Source organism: Phycomyces blakesleeanus (genome assembly GCF_001638985.1).
Source record: "Phycomyces blakesleeanus NRRL 1555(-) unplaced genomic scaffold PHYBLscaffold_31, whole genome shotgun sequence".
Lineage (NCBI taxonomy): Eukaryota > Fungi > Mucoromycota > Mucoromycetes > Mucorales > Phycomycetaceae > Phycomyces > Phycomyces blakesleeanus.
The window spans coordinates 160,418-177,831 of NW_017265188.1; the positions used below are offsets into that span (position 1 = coordinate 160,418).

General features: G+C 31.9%; 6 protein-coding genes and 1 non-coding gene across 7 annotated transcripts; 4 read left to right on the plus strand and 3 right to left on the minus strand.

Moving 5' to 3' along the window:
• Nucleotides 1-40: 40 nt before the first annotated feature.
• On the plus strand, nucleotides 41-2,912 carry PHYBLDRAFT_67249 (hypothetical protein; the record flags this gene model as incomplete). The annotated part of the gene is made up of 9 exons (XM_018441762.1): nucleotides 41-461; nucleotides 570-856; nucleotides 906-1,039; nucleotides 1,187-1,450; nucleotides 1,499-1,549; nucleotides 1,863-1,948; nucleotides 2,042-2,090; nucleotides 2,158-2,291; nucleotides 2,848-2,912. The coding sequence occupies 9 exons, from the start codon at nucleotides 41-43 to the stop codon at nucleotides 2,910-2,912; spliced, it is 1,491 nt and encodes a 496-aa protein (XP_018285154.1).
• Nucleotides 2,913-3,248: 336 nt separating this feature from the next.
• Nucleotides 3,249-4,561, plus strand: PHYBLDRAFT_151721 (hypothetical protein; the record flags this gene model as incomplete). Its single annotated transcript, XM_018432731.1, has 5 exons — nucleotides 3,249-3,574; nucleotides 3,674-3,762; nucleotides 3,853-3,944; nucleotides 4,023-4,318; nucleotides 4,405-4,561. 5 exons carry the CDS (start codon nucleotides 3,249-3,251, stop codon nucleotides 4,559-4,561), a joined length of 960 nt encoding a protein of 319 aa, XP_018285155.1.
• A 445-nt stretch (nucleotides 4,562-5,006) lies between these two features.
• Nucleotides 5,007-6,068, minus strand: PHYBLDRAFT_151722 (hypothetical protein; the record flags this gene model as incomplete). The annotated part of the gene is made up of 4 exons (XM_018432732.1): nucleotides 5,007-5,165; nucleotides 5,213-5,403; nucleotides 5,437-5,613; nucleotides 5,699-6,068. The coding sequence occupies 4 exons, from the start codon at nucleotides 6,066-6,068 to the stop codon at nucleotides 5,007-5,009; spliced, it is 897 nt and encodes a 298-aa protein (XP_018285156.1).
• Nucleotides 6,069-6,795: 727 nt separating this feature from the next.
• Nucleotides 6,796-8,605, minus strand: PHYBLDRAFT_174501 (hypothetical protein; the record flags this gene model as incomplete). The annotated part of the gene is made up of 3 exons (XM_018437265.1): nucleotides 6,796-7,117; nucleotides 7,289-8,271; nucleotides 8,393-8,605. The coding sequence occupies 3 exons, from the start codon at nucleotides 8,603-8,605 to the stop codon at nucleotides 6,796-6,798; spliced, it is 1,518 nt and encodes a 505-aa protein (XP_018285157.1).
• Nucleotides 8,606-10,196: 1,591 nt separating this feature from the next.
• Nucleotides 10,197-11,882, plus strand: PHYBLDRAFT_174502 (hypothetical protein; the record flags this gene model as incomplete). The annotated part of the gene is made up of 5 exons (XM_018437266.1): nucleotides 10,197-10,200; nucleotides 10,704-10,884; nucleotides 10,976-11,164; nucleotides 11,645-11,694; nucleotides 11,743-11,882. The coding sequence occupies 5 exons, from the start codon at nucleotides 10,197-10,199 to the stop codon at nucleotides 11,880-11,882; spliced, it is 564 nt and encodes a 187-aa protein (XP_018285158.1).
• Nucleotides 11,883-12,143: 261 nt separating this feature from the next.
• Nucleotides 12,144-13,163, plus strand: PHYBLDRAFT_67255 (hypothetical protein; the record flags this gene model as incomplete). The annotated part of the gene is made up of 2 exons (XM_018441763.1): nucleotides 12,144-12,396; nucleotides 12,634-13,163. 2 exons carry the CDS (start codon nucleotides 12,144-12,146, stop codon nucleotides 13,161-13,163), a joined length of 783 nt encoding a protein of 260 aa, XP_018285159.1.
• A 3,314-nt stretch (nucleotides 13,164-16,477) lies between these two features.
• Nucleotides 16,478-16,550, minus strand: PHYBLDRAFT_t259. The gene has a single exon. It is a non-coding gene; the product is annotated as a tRNA-Thr (tRNA).
• Nucleotides 16,551-17,414: the final 864 nt, after the last annotated feature.

The window sequence follows — 17,414 nt, forward strand, 5'->3', positions numbered from 1 at the left end:
ATTAAAGAATGAATACACTGTTTGTACAGCCACTTATGACATGTGCATGGAAGGTTGCATCCGTTTCCATGATGTAGAAGCCAGTAATCTGATAGTTAAGGAAGAACAGTGTTCTTGCTGTGGTAGCCAATGGTTCAGATGTGAGAGAGATACTCTGGTCCCTGTACAGACCTTCAAGGTTGTGCATCTCTTGCAACAACTGAGATTCAAGCTGGGGAATAGTCAAGAATGTGCCAAAATAGCATATGGTAGAAGTCATATCATGGGTAGTCGTTTTGGTGTGTTGTCAGATGTGTTTGACAGTGGTGCTGTCCGCAGACTGTGTGAAGGCAGTATAGTAGGCCAGAATGACATTTTGGTTACTATGTTTGTTGACCAGTTCAATTTCTTTGATGATACCAAGATGTTGGCAACTATAATTCATGTTGTCAATCTAAATATTGATCCAAAAGAAAGTTATAGTATAAGACATTATATATAAATATACTAATAAAATATATTTAGATATGGGAGCAACAATATGATGCAGCTGGAGATTATATCTGGACTAAAACACCCAAGGGATATAGGGTCTTTCCTTGAGCCGATCATCAAGGATTTTTGTATACTGGCCACTTCGGGTATTCAGATTCAGACTGTCACCAGACAAATTAATGTAAAGATTCATCTTGTCATGGCAACTGGTGATAATCCAGCCATGTCAGACTTGATGAATCTGGCCCATCACAATTCTTTCTTTGGGTGTCAAGCTTGTTTTTCCAAAGGTGTTTCCAAACATCACACAATGTGTTTTTTTGGTAATGAATTGCCTGTTTGTATGGGAACTGTAGAAAGTCTTCATCAATTTGAGGGAAATGTAAATACTTACTTATCAAATTATTGACATATTAATACTTTCTTTTTAGAGTTACAGTGTCAATGGTCCAAATGTTTTCAGGGATCTTCCTACACTGACTAGTCCTACTTTCTTTGGGCTTGATGAGATGCATCTACTTGGACATGGTATAGGCAAGCAACTATACAAAGCATTTGGTGGAAAGTTTCAGATCAGTCCCAGAATCGCAGACAATGGAGACCAGCAGCAACCACAGCAACAGCAACCATAGCAACAGCAACAGCCACAGCAACAATAGCAACAGCCACAGCAACAACAGCAAAGCATATACACATTTGCCTTAAATGTCAGGCTTAACCAGATCGACAGATCAATTACCAAGTCCAGAGCAGACATCTCAGCAATATTTACTGGTAGTTGGCAATTGCTGGAGGAAACAACTGGTCGACAGAAGGCAGTCCACTGGTTAGACTTCCTTCTGTCTGTTGTGCTGACAGTGGTGGTAAAGAACTTTGTTCTTGCCAAAACCAGAAATGTTGTGCAAGACCTAGTAAAGACCTGCGCTATTGCCCAGCAGTGGAAAGTGGCAGAGAGAGAAATCAATATCATGGAAGAGTAAGTCAATAACATATATATTAAACAATGTTTTAATTACTTTTATAGAGCAATTGGTCGCTGGCATGTATTCCTTCATCACGAAGTCGCAGAAAAAAGGTTAAAGCCCACAATTTTTTGTGATGAGCCAGCATGTGCTGGCTCATCTCGGCTACATGATAAGAAAGATGGGCCTGCTGCGGGCATACAGCTGCTGCCCAATTGAATGCACCATTGGTGAATACAGGGTAGTAATCGGGTCTCAGAAGAAACCAGGGAAAAATATGGAAAACATCCTGTTCTGTTATGCCGGGGTCAAACATTGACTTGGTGGTCAAACCTTCCGTAGAAGATCAACGGACAGGAGAACCAGCAACTTCGAAGTTGCAAGTAACAATATTGCTGGCCCCCAACTTTGATCAAATCCAACCAGAAAGTCTTTGGCCATTGTGGCAGATGAGTGTGGAATGAACTACCACAATCTAGTTAGTTCATTAGTGTCTATTTGGGGCCAAGACAGTATGTTTATGGTTGAAGAAACCACTGACGTAGTTTGCACCACAAAGATGTGGAAGGACAATATGGTATATAGAGTCTAATCTTCATTTGAAGGCAGGCATGTTCGAGCCAATAACCTTGTTGTGCTTAAACACCTGAATGAGTAAGTGTAATGAGTTATGTTTTATGATGTTATATTATTAATCACGTTTCAATTAATTTTTTCAAAGGTATAGATTTGTTCACAAATTCTTTTCTCAATCTGTCTTGGAAGAGACCAAGCTCTTTGTTATTGTCAACTGTCTGCGTGGCATCTGGCCCAACAATGAGGCGAAGTTTTTTGTGTGCAAAAGTCTAACACTTGGTGAGATTAAAGTGATGGAGGTGAAGTCCATCACAGGGATGGCTGGTCTCATTCACAACATCAGCAATGAAATCATTAGATATGTGGTATTTTCTTATCCACGTTATTGCGAATAGTTTTTTTCCTCTTCTCTTTTTTTCTATATATGCAAATATAAATCATTTTTTTTAACCTAATTATTCACTACTGTGAAATATATTGACATGATTAATTATTTGAAATCAGAGTTGATACTGAAACTTAAGTTGAATATATATTTAGTTAATTGGTTGTGTTTCTATCTGTGACAATTTCAGAAAAGAAAAAAAAATATAGCCCTTGTATTTTTACCAGAAATGACTATTCAATTTAAAAAATAAAAAAATAAAATAAAATAATAGCTCTATGAGACAAAAATAAATTTAAAGCCTTTTAAATATAGAAAAAATATTTGATAATTGAAAAAACGGCTTTTCTCTTCCAAATTTAACAGGTTGTTTCAAATAATTGTAGATTTTTTTCTACAGTGTTACTGCTTGTAATTTTAGTCATATTACATGTCCAATAATATATATAGGCAGATTTGAAAATTTGAGCAATTCAATCTGGTGTGACAAAGACAATGTAGTACCCAACATATAAAAAAATATTTGAAAAGTCTGAATGCACTAAGCTGACTATTATTTTTTTGCTTACCTATAAAAGTCATTAAAATACCATAAATATTGCCATGAAATATTTGGTGTGGACAGACTAAAAGTTCAAAAAAAGGGCAAAAAAAGGGCAAAATTAATCAACGGCTATGATTGGCCAGTTTTTATCTGATACTACTTGCATGATAATATTATGCATCCCTTCTAGTTGCATTACACTTAAATAGCAAACGAAAATTTAAAGCATATATACTTGCTATAATTAAATACTAGCATATGTAAAAGTGAGAAATATATTACTCTTTTACTTATTATCTTAAAAAAAATGCTGCATACTCCAATAAATATACTCGCAAAATCAACTTTGGATGCATCTGCAGCTATTACTCAACACACGTTGAAGAAGATGATCAAGATGTTGTCTGACTCTAATGTCATTGCTTGTGAGGAAGATCATGACATGTACAAAGATTTTGCAGGCATATGCAAATCAAAGCTACAACAGGAGAAATTGATGGTTATGAAAGCCCAAGACAATATCAGCAAAGGACGCTATTTTTTCAAAGAGCAAAACAAGACCAAGAAACTTGTAACTCAAAAAGAAAGATTGAATTTTATGCTTGCCTTGGATGAAAGCAGCTTTCTGGAAGAGTTTTGAATAAGTAAGAGCTCTTTTTATAAGCTGTATGATCTTGTAAAAAACCACAAGCTTTACCAATAATTGTCAGGATTTTACTCAATCAATGTTAGACTACAGATTTCCATTGTTCTTGACGAATTAGAATTAAATGGTAATTCTTTGTTAAGTGACCATTTTGCAAGACGTTCTGAAATAGGAAGTGAGTGACTCAAGATAATAGTCTATGGCTGTTTACTTGCATATACAAAAGCAAATTTATTCACCTGTTTCCTATAATAAAAACAAATAGTGGGCTCTATCAAGAATATAACAATCAGGTTCTTCAAAGTAATTCTCTCTTTGGAGCACAAGTTTGTTTATTGGCCAACCAAATCTGAGAAAGTAGAGATAGAATGAGCAAATGAATATCCATTAGAATTTCCAAACCTTGTTGGATTTCTTGATAGATGTTTATTTAAGCTGGCAAAAGTATCATTGTGGAAGTCAGAGCAGTTTTTTGGTCGCAGATCCACTTACTATGTAAACAGTGTCGCAGTGTGTAATCATAGACGCATAATCCAATACATGTCAACTGGTTTCTTTGGAAGTTCGCATGATATGTGTACTTTGTCTGAGTGTGAGCTTAGAAAATTCCCAGAGCGATTCTTTTCTGATGATGAGTATGTGTTGGCAGATGTGGGGTATAAGGCTATGAACAATATTGTTCCAATCAAAAAGAAGCCAAGGAACAGTGAACTCTCATTAGCAGATCAAGAGTTCAATACCAAGATCTTAAGCATGCATTTAGAATTTTGAAAGAGAGATTCTACTCTCTCAAATCAATCTCTGTAAGAATAAAAAGAAAGGAAGACATTGTAAAGGTTAACGCATGGATTTGGGTTTGCGTAGCCTTGAACAATTTCCTGATGTGTCAAGATGACAACAAATGGTCTCAGGAAGCCAAGCATCAATGGGAAGATAGAGAGAAAGCTGAAGTTGAATGCCTGCAGAAGACATGATATTCAGAGGAGTCTGATATAGTAAATGGATCCCAGAATATAGACGGAAATACAAGGTGGATTCAGACACAACATGTTATTATGTCAAAAGAAAAGAATAAATCTTCTTGAACAAAGAAAATAAACTTTGATCATTCTAAATGCATTAAAAAAACAAAAATATTAGCTTTTATATCTATTAGATATATCTCACTTTTTGGCATTTGACAGCTGTAATTAAATAGATATTTCATCATTATTTATGTTCTTCTCTTTCTTTAATATTTTATTATCAAACTATTTGAAGATGTAAGTAGAAGATCAATTTTGCCTGCTTTAATAATAGTATTTTTATATAATCTACATGCCTTTCTATTTTTTTAAATAGAATAACATTAGTTTTGAGAATTTGTATATAAATATATATAAATTAAACGCATAATATAAATAGAAGAAATACAATTTATTAATTAAGGTACTGGTTATACATCTCTTCTAATTCATTCTTAGTCTTCTCTTCAGACCAGTCAAATGTTTTTGCTATAAGGATCACTCCTTTTACTAGCTGCTTGCATTGAAGCTCTTTTTGCAGCTTCTCCTTCTGGTTCTTGAGCTCTTCCTTGTACTTTGATTCTAAGAGCAATATTCAGGCATCATTGAACTCTTTTATACATGCCCAATATCCTCCATGCTCTTAACTGATCTTTTTGCCGTGTTCTTCCCAATATTGCCAAAGAATTTAGGCCGTCTTTTGCCACTGTACACACTGGTGTCAGAGTGCTCAGAGGTGCTGCTTTCACTGTTGCTTTGAACAACAACCTCTCTCTGAGAACTGATCTCATTGCTGACATCAGCTCCCTGTTCTTCTTAGTCTTTGCAGCTTTTGCTGCTCTCACTGATTTCGTCACCTCTATCGTTTTCACTGTCTTCACTACCTTCACTCTTGCTTATGTCTTGGGCTTTGTTTAAGTCTAAGGGCGTTGTTGTATTGCATACAGCAGGTGACTTTGCCTTACTTTCACCAAGTACTTTTCTCATCTGCATGAAGCTTGGGCATATATCATTAAGATATACTTATAAAAAATAATTTAAATTATTTAAATGTTTGTTTTAACTTATACATAACAATATTCATATCTTCAAGCTCATCTTTTTTACATCGAGACATTTCTTCTTTGCTAATTCTCATTGTGCTGTCTTCCCAGGCTTTGAATGCAATAGGATATTGCTTGTTTATCAGATATGTCAGCTTGCTTTTTATTTGAGAGCTGGTGCGCTTCACACCCTGCTTGTCAAAATACTGGCAGCAGTCATTGATTACTCTGGTCTTGCTGACCTTGACCTTCTTCCCGTTCTTGAAGCCACCAAGGTACTTTCTCAGATTGTCTGCGTCGTTGTTCAGCAGAAAGTACTGCAGCCGATCAATCAATGACAACCAATTTTTACCACCATCTGGCTTCATCCAGGAATGTGACTGATTGGCATCTTCCTGATGAGAAACGAACTCAATAGTGCTGGGGGTAGACATACTTTTATTATGATAGTTTAACGTAAGGTACAGGCAATACAAAAAGATAATTTTTTTTAAAAAAAAAACGAAAAGGATAGAGTTAAAATGAAGGTAGATAAGTATTGATTATTATTTATAATTTTATAAGAGTAATATATACTAACAAGTTATTTTGACTAAAATGTTATACCTGTAATAAATAGGTTTGTAAAAAAAGTGGTGTAGATAGTTAGATTATAAGATGAAGAGACTTTTGAGCTCAAGAAGAATGCTTTTTATTGATGAGAATTATTAAGAGTTCTTGTACTGATGTGGAGGACTTTTAGGGACAGAGGATATCGTTTATATACGTATGCTTTGACAATATGCAGATACAGATTCAAGCAGTAAGAGATTCTGAAGAGTTATAATTAAATAATATAAACAAATTTGTCTTTATTCACAACAAAACAGGCTTCTTTATGTTGATGTACTTGAATATGAAGCATTGACTATGCTTACTGACTGTGATGGCATTATGAGTATAGCATTGCCTAATATGTATTTTGAACTAATTTTGAACTTTTTTAAAAAAGTGAGGATGCACCACCTTATTTTCTGCCAGTTCAAATTTGAGACAAAAAGATTCAAAGGAACGAGTGACCGCTTTTTCTTTTGTTTTTTCTTTTAAAAAATAACAGTGTTTGTTTATGAAAAAAAAAACACTTCTTTATAAAATACAAAATAATACATGTGTAATGGTTTTTTATTGACGTTGGGTATTCATATTTCTAAAACTATTTCTATTTCTATTTCTAATATTATCTATTATATCTAACAATTCTTTAACACAACGAGTCATATCATTTATCTCAGACACATCAATATCAGAAATAGTTTGCATGTGTTTGAGATTGAGTCTTTGATGATGAAGTAAGGTGGTGTGAGTGATAAGGTCTGTAATAGACGTATCAACATCATTTTGAGCACCCACAGCATCTTCTCTACCATCTTCTTTGTCAACAATCACAACTTCTTCTTCTTCAGCTAACACTGCTGGTCTTTGCATTGCCAAGTGATTGGCATCTCTTTGAATTGTATATAAGACGTTAATCTTATGGTATCTTTTGAGAAGAAATACATGCTTGCAAGGCACTTGTCGGGAGATGTATCTGGGGCACAAACAGCATTCAATTAAATCATTTACAACAGTGATAGAATATCATATTGTATCATTTGTAAAAGACTTGATTTGCTACTCGCCATCAGAGTCATCCATACTAGTACTAATCACATTTAATGGACTGATGATCATAGAAGAGAGTATGTCATCATCTATCTTGGATGCAGCAAATTCATTTCTTGCAAGTTCGTTTTCTACTGGTCCCATCTTTTTATTGTTTAAGTGAATATGATCCACTTCTTGTTTGTAGAAATACTCTACATCGTTTGTAAGGACAAACACGAGGCAATCTAGTCTTCTGATTCTAGCACAGCCAAAGTAGATAGTCTTAAGCTGGTTATGCCATGACTCAATATAGTTATTTGTCAAATATCTTCTATGCAAGTCATCGACATAAGGGCGCCCCCATCTTTTCAGCAATACTTTGCTTCCAGTCCATCGTGCTTCGAAGTATCTCAAGAAGTGTAACTGATTGGGTATATCGCGTTTGAAATCAAGGATTCTTGTCAAAAATACTTCTTTGTTCAACTCTATCAAGATATACTTCTGCTTGTTCTTTAACTCCTGCTTGTATGCTTCCAGCTGGGCTGATGTAAATGACACATCAAGTCTTACTTTGTTGTCGAGGTTTGTTTGCCAAGCACAAAGAATATGGAATTCACAATAGTGAATTGCAACATGAGGAAATGCAGATGTAATCGCATTAACTTTGGGAATACTACAGTCAATGGTGATATTCAAAGGACAGAAGTAGCTTCTCTCATGAAGATGCATAAGCCATTGGCTGATTGACCTGACTGTCTGGTCATTTGTAACCATGTAAGCAACAGGAAACCCTTTTCCAGTTACGTTGTGTTGAGTCACTAAAGAGTACATGACCTCTCCACTTCTTGCTGATATGCCATGAGTAGCATCAAGGCAGAATGATGTAGCTATTCTCATAACTCTCACTTGGGCAGGCAATTGAAAGCCAAAGGCAAAAAGATTGCTTTCAATGTTGTTAACACGAAGGTCTCCGGTAAAAACGCAATAATTTCTTTCTGGCAATTTCTCATTCATCTAGATAGCAATAGATGCCTTCTCATCAGAGTTGAACATATACAACAAATTTGTCATCTATTTTATTTCATTTTACCAAAACTGTTAAATACGAACTTCCTTTTATCTTTTTTTAATACACCTTCTTCATTCTATTGTATATCTCTTCATAGTTTGGCTTTCTAACACTAACACCCCAGCTGTCAATCTGTCGAAGGACAGATATTCTTGTGCTTCTACAGCTGCTTCCACTTCTCAGTTGATCTTCAATCAACTTAATAGCTTCAAAAGGCAAGGGCAAAGTTCTCATCTCTGATCTGTCTCCAGGAACATGATTGTTATGGTCCCTTGTCATACAGAACGTAACAATAGTAGGAGACTTTTTGAACTGCTTTATTTTCAAAGCTCCATTACATCCACATGCCTTTGATTCTTTTTGTGCAGGGCGTGAATCTTGCTCTGGTATATATATGCCTGCGCAATGACACTGACATGTTTCTCCAAAAATATATTCTTTTGAATCAAGACGTCTTTTTTATTCCATTTCGTTGAACAAAGAGTCTTGATTCGGTCAAGACAACGTCTCCATTCACTAGCTTTTACAGGTACGACTACTTTAAAAGGAAGCATCTTAATCCCCTCCAAAGACGAGTTGACTAAAACATTTTGAATGTTTGAAATATCGTAAATAATTGGGTTGGACATGTTGAGATTGGTGTTTAATTTGTATTTGAAATAAAGAGAAGGAAAAGAGAAGGAAAAGGAAAGGAATAAAAAAAAATCCCCAATAGAAAATTAACTTTCTCAAAAAGCCACTTGCAGAGCCTCCAATAGAAAAAAAGCCTCAAAAGGTCAATTTCAAATTTGAACCGGCAGAAAATAAGGTGGTGCTTGAGCACAGGCATAATGAAAGCTGATTGGCTAAGTTGAAGATAGACTTGTTTTACCCTTTTTTTGTCCTTTTTTTGAACTTTTAGTCTATTCACACCAAAAATATACCATATTATTTTATTTTCATTTACAATTTCTAGTAGGTTTGACCAATTTTGGCTGTGCTATAACATTGTGTAATTCTTAATTTTGGTGATACAAGTTCTAGTGACTGGTTCTTACAAAAGAAACAGAAATTAGAATGATTACTTATCAGTTTGGAATTTTAAAAAATTGTAATCAATTTATAATAATTTGTAATATTACCATATACTACTTGAGTGTAGTCAAAAATGAATAATCATTTCAAAAAGTATCACATCCACCAATTTTTTTTCACTTCTGACACTCTTTATGTTTTAGCAAAATACATATCTCTTTTAGTATCAAGATTACAGAAGGTCATCTGAGATTTAAAATAGAACATTTTTTGGGGGTGCCAATTTCTGAGGATATAGGGGGAGGGTAGTAGAAAAAATATTTTATAAAAATACAATTACATAATTGGTTACAAAAAAATGGTTTTTATTAGTTTTTATTGATTTATATTATTACTACTAATAATGTAAGCTAATAGACTGTACAATATACTATATAATGTTTTGTAATAGCAGTAATTATTATAATAAAAACATGTAGATGAGCTACTTACTATAATTAAATGAGTTGGCTATGTTTTATAGATACATAGTCTCAAAAATAAAATAAATATCTTTTATTATCAGTAAAAGCACATGAAAAATCTGAGAAAATAGAATAGAAATATAAGTAAGTCATATGTATTAATAGTATATAAGATTGATGATAATGTAGATATAGCAATCATATTCTTCTTATTATCAGAGATATACAAGTGTTGCTATCTACAACAAATATAAATCAATAAGACAAAGTTGTAATGAGTAGTGTTTCTTTTGAAAAATAAAAATACTTTAAGTCATTTTTTATCAGCAATCTGATGCAGTCAATTGTGAAAGAGTAAATAATCTTTCTATATAAAGAGAAGGAAAATAGTAATGAGTAAATACTATTATAATTAAAACAAATCTTTTTTTTATGTAAATAATACAAAATAAGGAAAAAAAGAAAAAATGTTTAAGTAAATTTGGCTTGGCTATCAATTATGTAACTTTCAGTTATATTAAACAATTACTTGAAATTTGTTAAATTATCTTGTGCTTCTTTCCAATTATGTATTCAAATTATTTAATTCATTACTAAAATGAACAGCAACCACAAAAATACCAGCAGCAGCAGAAGCGGCAGTGGCAATAAAGATATAAGCCACCTGAACTTTAGACCTAATAGCAACAGAAAGTTGCAATCTTGCTCATAGTGTATTGAAAATATTAAAATCTGTATCTTTAATACTTTTTGTCAATATTTTAAGAACATCTATCCAAAAGAACTTGATTCCGAGTATTTTAAAAGCTTTTTTTCTTGGGAAAAAGAAAAGTAATTGCATTCATATATATACTTATATACACATATTGATAACTAATTACATAATTATCATATTAGAGTTAATTCAGCTTCTGCCCACTTTGATATTGTTAATGAACTGTTATATTTTTCCTCTTCAGTATCAATTATTTATCCTGAGCTTAATTTTCAATATTATGATTCAAATGTCAGTATCAATAGTGACACTGATGAAGATAATGCTCAAGACTATAAATCTAATATAGACAAGTTTGAGAATATGTAAGTAAATTAATTTTTTAGCCAAATATATTTTCAATAGCAATACGTATTAATCTTGCTTTACATTGTCATTATTGTATTTGTCTTTTAGACTGAGTGGTGATATTTACATCTTTGCAAAAGAAGAAGAAGATTACAAAGCTGAAGATAATAAAAACTTGCTCATAGATATTAATAAAATGTTTTTGCTTAATACTATTCTACCTTTATTAAGAAGCTTTGCTAACCAATTGAGCAGTAGAGCTTCAGAAACAGTTGAAATGAATATTCATAAATTAAAGTATGCAACAAGTTAAATAAAAGAAGTAGAAAATATATTGGATCTGACAAATTAATTTAAATCTACTTTGGAAAGATGGCTTCATACCTTTTTTATGGGGATGACCTTTGCTCAGTGTATATAATAGAAAAATTATCAATATGCTGAAGAGTATACTGAAATTGCAACAAAAAAGAAGCTAGCCTTTAGTTCTGCCAGTATCAGACAGAATCCTTAGCTTTCAACAAAAGATCAAGTTAAAGATTTTGATTCTGCATCTCACCAGAAATATAACAAAAAACAAGAAGGGTGAAGAACATACATTATTCATGAATAAACCTTCAGAACACCTGAAACATCTTGCTGCCACCCCAGGTATAGTTGACCAAATGTCTACTCTTCCAGACTTCACTGTTGGGCAACGCTTACACTTGAATCGGAGCAATAAATAGAAATATTATGAGAGCCTTCAAACGCCTGTTATAACATTTAATAATCAAGATTACTGGATTGGCAACTTGATAAAGAATTACCAGAATGGTCATTGGCTGGTAAACAAGTTCATAAAAAAATGATAATCTATATTGAATGTTTTCTAGTTATTTATAATGATAACTACAATGCAATAATATCTGACTTATTCATCAGTTTAAACACTAACTTTGCTACAATGACCTGCCCATATCTTATGCCAATTGAGACTATCACTTCCATCATGCGAAAGGATTTATGCTTCTAAGAACAAGGCTGTACTGCTGGATATGACGCAAATGGAAAGGTGGTTTTAGAACAACATAGGCTTACAGAAGCTATTTCTCATTTTTAGTTTGAGACTTATTCAAACAACAAATTTAAAAGAATCTTCTCTGACTTATCTAACAATATTAATAAATATATGAAAGTGGTTGTCACACCAATCATTCTTTAGTCTGATAACATATCAGATATCAAATCCAAGCAATATAATGTTTTTGATAGTTATTTAATATATCTGGTTGCAATGTCTCTGGAAATGAGAAGTCAACAAGAAAATACTCTTTTTATCTATACATCTGATAAAAATCTAAAATCTGTTGATATGCTGGGCTCAATTGTCAATGATTTTGTTAAGCTAGAGGTTGAAATCAAAGTTTTTTCATATGATCACAATGAATACATTTTTTTTGTTGCTCCTTTCCTCCTTCTTATGGCCAATAATTCTAGACATTTACAACTAGCTATGCATAAAAGCACAAACTCAAAGTATTCATATAGTAAATGCATTTTTCCCAAACCAATAATGCCTGAAGACTTCAATCAACAAGCAGCAAATACAACAATAACAAAAATCTCTCATACTTTTGCAAAAAGGAAGTTAACTCATCTTCACAATGTTGATCAATTGAAACTTATAAATACAGCTCACTATAGAATCCTAATCAATACACAAAGCTTCTCAGTCAATGATAGTAAAGAGTTTCTTTGACTTAATTCCTTTGATATAACTACAGATTGTCTAGTAGAAGTTTTCCACAGAGTTCCCCTTAGTTTTATTAAATATTTAATAGATTACTTTATAAAAGAAGTTCTCACTGTAGCAGAAAGGAATATACTTGATAATATTATTATGTCTGGTAGAAATCTGGATGCATATTCCAGAAAGTTTCAAAATAATCTTCAGCATTACAGGTCATTTGTTGGCAGAGCTTACAAACAGCTTATCCAAGCTCTACCAACAATTATCAGCAAACTATTTTTTCAATTGACTATATGTATAAACATATTCTTTCAATGTTTTATTCACTTTGAACAACTATGCTCACTTATATATCTTTGCAGTATTGAATTGAACTACAAGCAATATATATACATCTTCAGAGATGCATTATCAAAATTCACAGATATTTTATATATACTGAATAAACACTTGTGTCAAACTGATGCAAAGTCCCGATGTTCTCTCTCAGACCAAAGATTCACCTCCTACATTATTTGCTTGACAATGTTCAATGATTTGGATGTCCACTTCAATATGAAATAGAGAGTGCAGAACAATTTAATAAGTTCATTTGTGAACATCTCTTCATGACTAACCAAATATATACATCTTGGAATATTGCTTTAAGATTTGGTAAACAGTTTATCTGTCGCCAAATATTCAATGACTTATCCTTTGTGTATACAAAGTCTTGAAAAGAGAATAACATTTAAAAAGAGAGTATAGTTCATAGCGAAAGTAAATTTAAAATCGAGAACTTTTAAGCAGACAATATTGATTTTAAGAAGCACTTCTTTGACGCTTGTATGAATGTCACAGACAGCTATTATATTAACAAAGCAAAAATTCTTAATGGCTTAACTGGTCTTTTTTTCACTAATAACAGTCTATTCATTAGAAAAATTATTATTAATCAAGATAGTTCCCTTATCTTGCAAAAATATGCATTTCTTCAAACAACTTCAGTGTCTTCTTTTTGACTCCCTGGAATCTTAATGGATTTCCATAGCAATCCTTTTCTTCTACCAACTATAACTGCTCTTGTTGATAATTTCTATATGTAAAGAGGTTATGAACTTAGCCTTTATTTTTGATGAGAAAAGATCCATAAATATAATCAAAATTTCAAAGTTTGACACTTACTGATTATTGATTTCCAATTACAAGTATTTGTTTACTCAATAAAAAAAACTTTATTGTCAGATATAGAATATGATTGACCAATAATTGCTCTGTATGTGTTAAACCCAATAAAAAACAGAAATGATTAATTGTTTTCATCCAAAATATACTAAAAATTAAAAAAATCTTTATTTCTAAACTTTCACACTACGGGAAAAAAAGAGGTGCTTCCGGGGGTTCACTGGGTGTTTGCTCAGGAGGTTGTCCAGATAGGTGTTTTTTGCCTACCCACTTTTTTACCTCCTGCCTGTTATGGATTAGCTTATAACTCCGCACTTTAACAAATAACTGCCAGAGAAATTTTTTGTGTAGGAATATAAATGTACTTTACATGCCCATATATAGACACAATTATCTGCAATAAATTCTAGTCGAAATAAATCATGGATTTAAAAATGCATTTTCAAAAAAAAATGGCTTAAAAAAATTGTGTTTCAAATAAATTGGTTTTTATTTTTTGTTTCAAAGTAGAAAAAAATGCTAAGCTATAGCTACACCATATAATTTATGAGCAGAAATATATAATAAATTAAATATAGTTATTCTAAGCTAAAGATAGGGTCATAGAGTCTATATCTCTTATAATTCTTGAAGAAAAAAGCACCTAAGAGTACCCGTAATAGTGGAGTACAAGAGCAATCTAGTAAAATATAAATATGAATAAGTATTTTCAGTTTAAAAATATAAGTCAAATGAAAGCTTACCTTTGAGTTTACAGAGATGAATTTTATAAAAGTTAGAATCTCTACAAGTAAAAATGAATAAAAGATGGTTAGTATTCAATTACTTTATAAACAAGATGTGCAGGTATTATCTCAACTCATTTTGACCAGATGATGAAAAGGCTAATAGTCAGCTAATAAGACCTAAGATGAATAACTGTATTACAAAGTACAATATTGCTTCCTTATTATACATACCTCAAAAACAAGAATATATAGACATGTTTCTTTAAACGATAATATACTATATGTAAACACACATAATAAACAAACTTTTGTTTATAAAGTAGAGTAAGAAACAATGCAAAGAACATGATTGCACACTTATTCAAAATTGATTTAAAACATTATCATTGATCTACTGGCTTTTAATATCAATATTGCAACTCGTAGAAATGTTTTAAAAAAAAATGCCAAGTCATTCTCTCTCAGTTTGCCTTATTTTTATAATTTAAAGAGGTATATTCTAATAGCAAATAATAGAAATTACAGCTGTAACTTATTAAAAAAATATGTGTATATATTTATATCTTCATTGGGTTGAGTTGTGTCTTAGAAGGTTGCCTTTGTTAGGTATTCTTTACTAATATTATGTAAGAAACAAAAAAAATTGTATATTTTCTCTTATTTGAAATTTTGACAGAGTCGTTTTATATGCTGAAAATTGTTGCCTTTATCAAATTTTAACAGAATTATTTTTTTATTACACAATACAGCCTCTGCATTTCCTTATTCAATGTTTTGTCTTACTTGAACAGCTTTGTGTTATGATCAAAAAAGCTTGAAGTAGGACAAAACCTTCTTTCCTCCTTTCTTGGAAGAAAAAATATTCAACTCACAAAATTATAGGAAGAAAAATTCTCTAGGCCAATAATATTGTTTGGGTACCATATCCTACTATATTTGGCTTCCAATTTTTGCGGTGGTGAAATTTTTTGTTTCATTTTGATTTTTTTTGTGATTCTTTAATTATTATAGACCAAAAATGAAGTCACAATTACAAAAAACACCCTTTTTTTCCCGTAGTGTCAGGCAATAAAGTAAAAAAAATAACAAATTTATTTCCTAAAATAGATGAAAAATGAGTGGGTATAATATGAGATAACCTAAATCAAAATAATAAAGATCATCTTTTATCTTCTCTCTTATTTGCTATACTCCTGTGTTATTAATGGTTGACCAATTTGGCTACATTTACAGTGAATTGGAAGATAGCCTAGATCAGAAACAACAAAATTGTCAGACAATATTTTGATGAATCCATAAAATATGAAAATGGTTAACCGTAGTAAAAGGACTTCTCTTGTAATTAAATAGAGTATAATAGTTTACTGCGGATAATGTGCAGTATTAGTTTAGAAAACTATATAAGACAATTCAATTTATATCAATAAAAAGTAACTTTTATCCTCTCTTTAATTTTACGTATACTCCTTGATTCCCAGTGGGTTTAACCTTTTGACTTTGCTATAGTAAAAGGAAGACCATCTCAGATCAGGAACGACATTATAGTAAAAGGTGTCGTTCCCGATCTGGGTTGGTCTTCCTTTTACTATAACAAAGTCAAAAGGTCAAACCCACTGGGGATCAAGGAGTATACGTAAAATCAAAGAGAGGATCAAAGATGCCTTTTATTGATAGGAATTGAATTGTCTTATATAGTTTTCTAAACTAATACTGCGCATTATCCGCAGTAAACTATTATACTCTATTTAATTACAAGAGAAGTCCTTTTACTGCGGTTGATGCTCAGAAGATATTACTGTGGTTAATCTTTACAAGACATTACTGCGGTTCGTTATCTATGAGGTATCTTTGACATACAGAACTGCTGCGGTCAATTATCCCGATTTCTCGGATTCATCAAAATAATGTCCGACAAAGGAAGACCAACCCAGATTGGAAACGACACTCAGATCAAAAACGACAGCGTGACAAAATGACAAAAGAATATGCCCGATGGCTGGATTGAACAACCGACCTCTTGTTTACAAGACAAGCGCTACTACCACTGAGCTAAACGGGCGCAATTGACTATGTCCCATGTAAAACATATAAATGGAAAAATACATAAACTAATTATATGTGCCATTCAAAATGGTAAGAGCATCTGTAGCTGTAATATTAAATTTAGTTTTTTTTCTGATTTAAGTATATTTTTGAAAATGATTTTTAAAAAAATGTCTGCAGCAGTAGCATTTTTAGTATCATAAAAATAAACGTTCTATTTAAAAACTTACCGAGTATAAACTTTATTTTTCTTTTATTGTTATTTCTAAAATTAAATAATAGTATATTATATGATAATATTTTTCTTCATAGTCAAATTATTTATAAGTATATATATAGTTTTATATTTCCAATATATTACTCTTTTTATATCTATCTCTAAATTATTATCTATTAATAATAACTGTTTGAGTATATCATATTGTTATGAAGAGAAAATAAAGTAAAATATAATATAGACAAAAGAATTTGTGAGAACTTGTATAAATTGTTTATTTCAAAAGAAAAGTCAAGAATAATAAAATTTAATTGTTTTTCTACACAGAACTATCTACTAATATTTATATGTTTTTCTAATTTATAATTCAGTGTGTGCTTAAGTAATCTTTAACATGATGAGTCATCTTCCAGGAGTATTGTTCTTTTGGAAAGATTCAGAAAGATTAATTGATATAATACTTCTCCAGTCAGATCAGTCCAAGAGTTTTGATAAAAAATAGCATTTATACTATTGCTAATATTTTAGTATTCCAACCCAGATACTCGGGTAATGTTTTATAATATTAAATAATTATAGTTGTCACTATGGCTATAGGAGTGGCAGCTGTGCCCAAAATAGGTACATAACTGCCATTTTTCTGGTTAAAAGCCAATAATTTCT